The sequence below is a fragment of the Bremia lactucae genome, linkage group LG14 (genome assembly GCF_004359215.1).
Source record: "Bremia lactucae strain SF5 linkage group LG14, whole genome shotgun sequence".
In the NCBI taxonomy this organism is placed as follows: domain Eukaryota; phylum Oomycota; class Peronosporomycetes; order Peronosporales; family Peronosporaceae; genus Bremia; species Bremia lactucae.
The window spans coordinates 2570627-2572946 of NC_090623.1; the positions used below are offsets into that span (position 1 = coordinate 2570627).

Below are 2320 nucleotides of genomic sequence, written 5' to 3' on the forward strand. Positions count from 1 at the left end.
CATTCACGACAGTAGCCGCCATATCAGCACGACAACTAGCCGTAGCTTGATGTCCCACCTTCAACAGAAATGACAAGTGAATATTTATTAGTGTTGTGAGTCTGTGAAACTCCTATGCTCTTCCTTATCTGTCCACGATGGCCGAAGGTCTCAAAAGAAAAGAAATTCCCGTCCTTTATCAAGGGTCCTTCCTGTCCCTCAACAGTCGGTTGCGGGTGACTTCCAATGAGACGCACCTCACAACTTCAACAAAGGACATCAAGCGACTTCCAAAAGCACTGGTATCTAATTTGCCTATCATCTACGAACGTGGTGCTGGCAGGCTCTGAGGCATTTGATAAATATTATTATTTAATCATCATGCCCTAGTGGCGACATCGACGATAGAGCCAGGAATATTACAATTATTGCGCTTAGACGACAATATTGTGAAATCAAATTTGGCAATGACTACCTCGGCGGACAACGAGACATGGGACGAGTGGGAAGTCGACGGCACCGTGTCGTCAGCGACTCTTCCATTGAGATCTCTTAATGACGCAACCGAAGCCAAGATTCAGTTGCCTACTGATAGCTTTAATATATCTCCATTCGACACAGAGAAGTGGCGTTTTGACCTGTCTGAACTCGAGCAGGAAATGTCGAGTCTGACCCCGGCAGCCTATGTCACGCCATTAAGTAGATCTTGCTTTTCTACCAACAGTGAAGAGAGGCTTATTGCAGCGCTTGAATGGCTTCCGCCGGTCTTACGATCGGCTCGGGACCGGATGCAAACGCTGGAGGCACTAGCGCTGGTCGCGCGTTTGCACGTCGTGGCGGCACGCAGTAGCTTCCCAGAGCTGCACAGCAATACACAGACCACAAAGGAACAAGTGCTCAACATGACTCAGGAGCTGAAGCAATTGGCCGGTGTCTGGGGAGACCGCGCATTGCTAGCGTCGACACCGATGGCGTCAGCTCGCCAACAATTTGAGGAAATGATAAAAGTACTTCACCACGCGTTAGATGATGAAACCGTAGATTTGACGCTATTTCAGGAAATCTTTGAGCAGCTGTTTGAAAGCTTACCAGAGCAGAAACTGGTCGTGTCTACAAATTGGCTTACGGAAGAGAAAGTCGAGATGGAAGAGAAGGAGATGCATAGCTACGTGGACCACGTTCTGGCAATCTGTCGTGATACAGCGATTAATACAAGCCGCATGCCGACCCTTTCGGAAGCAGACATTTTACAAGACGCCAAGGATATCACACGCGATGAGCTTTTAATAAATGGCGAACATATTGCAGGCAAGAAAGGCTACGATGCCGTCGTCGATGCCTTACAGCGTGAGCTTGAGTTAATATTAGCGCGCCAGGTCGGCAAAGTGCCTGAGGAAACGCCTATGGCTGTAAGCAACGCTTTGCAATCGGTCGCAATGGCAGTGCTGCATGCAAGCAATCGAACCGAGTCAGGAGGCAGTTCTTACGAGCTTCTCGCGAAATTATTGAGTACGCATACATCGGATCGAGTGCTTCTTCGACCTGCTTCCGCACGTGCTGCTCCGCTGCAAGTCCAGATGGATGTCGGTCCCTACATTGAGAGTGTGCCAGGCTGTACATATGAGACGTGGGCCTTTGGACTACGCATCCAGCTGATAGCCGTGACCTGGTATCTTGTGTGTGATGCCTTTGACCCGTGTAAGGAATTGTACGAGATGGAAACCACTTTTTGCAACCGCCTTGCATTCCCTGTAGGTCTGACACCATTTCACCCACTCGATAGTATGCGGAAAGACCCTGGTACTGTTACAATTCGCATGAAGCCGTCTCCGGCTTCTGTATCAATAACAAATGATAGTGATTAATTAAAACAATGTGACGTCGCATGCTTTAAAACGCATGAGTATTCTATCAAGCATTAGATGCCAAGTCGCCTTCGAGTTGGTGGCAGAAGTTCTACTTTAAACTTTTGACTGGATCCTGCACAATTTCTATGTTTCTTGCCGAGGAGCTAGAAGCCCTACCTTCTAGATCGATAATGAAAGGACAATCGATTACCATTACGATCGGTTGTTGATGGTGAGCCACAGGCAAATGTCGACGGACTTGAGATGAAGTAAACATTGCCCACAAACGTTGGTATGTAGAAAACCTCATTCGCTGGATGAAAGTTAAGTTCTTAAAAAAACAAATCAATGCATTTGTTGAAACATGACCGTTTCGGCTCTCACCGCATGATGTCCGAGATAGAAACTAGCTTTTATTAAAATGCATCCCGTAGTCATGAGGATATTGCTTTAAAAGGTCAAGGTAATGTTGGCTGGGAACTGAAAGGGTCAGC

At 47.3% G+C, this 2320-nt stretch overlaps 1 protein-coding gene across 1 annotated transcript; it reads left to right on the forward strand.

Annotated features, from left to right (window-relative positions):
- Positions 1-446: 446 nt before the first annotated feature.
- Positions 447-1844, forward strand: CCR75_008628 (uncharacterized protein; the record flags this gene model as incomplete). Its single annotated transcript, XM_067966678.1, has 1 exon — positions 447-1844. The coding sequence occupies one exon, from the start codon at positions 447-449 to the stop codon at positions 1842-1844; it is 1398 nt and encodes a 465-aa protein (XP_067816450.1).
- Positions 1845-2320: the final 476 nt, after the last annotated feature.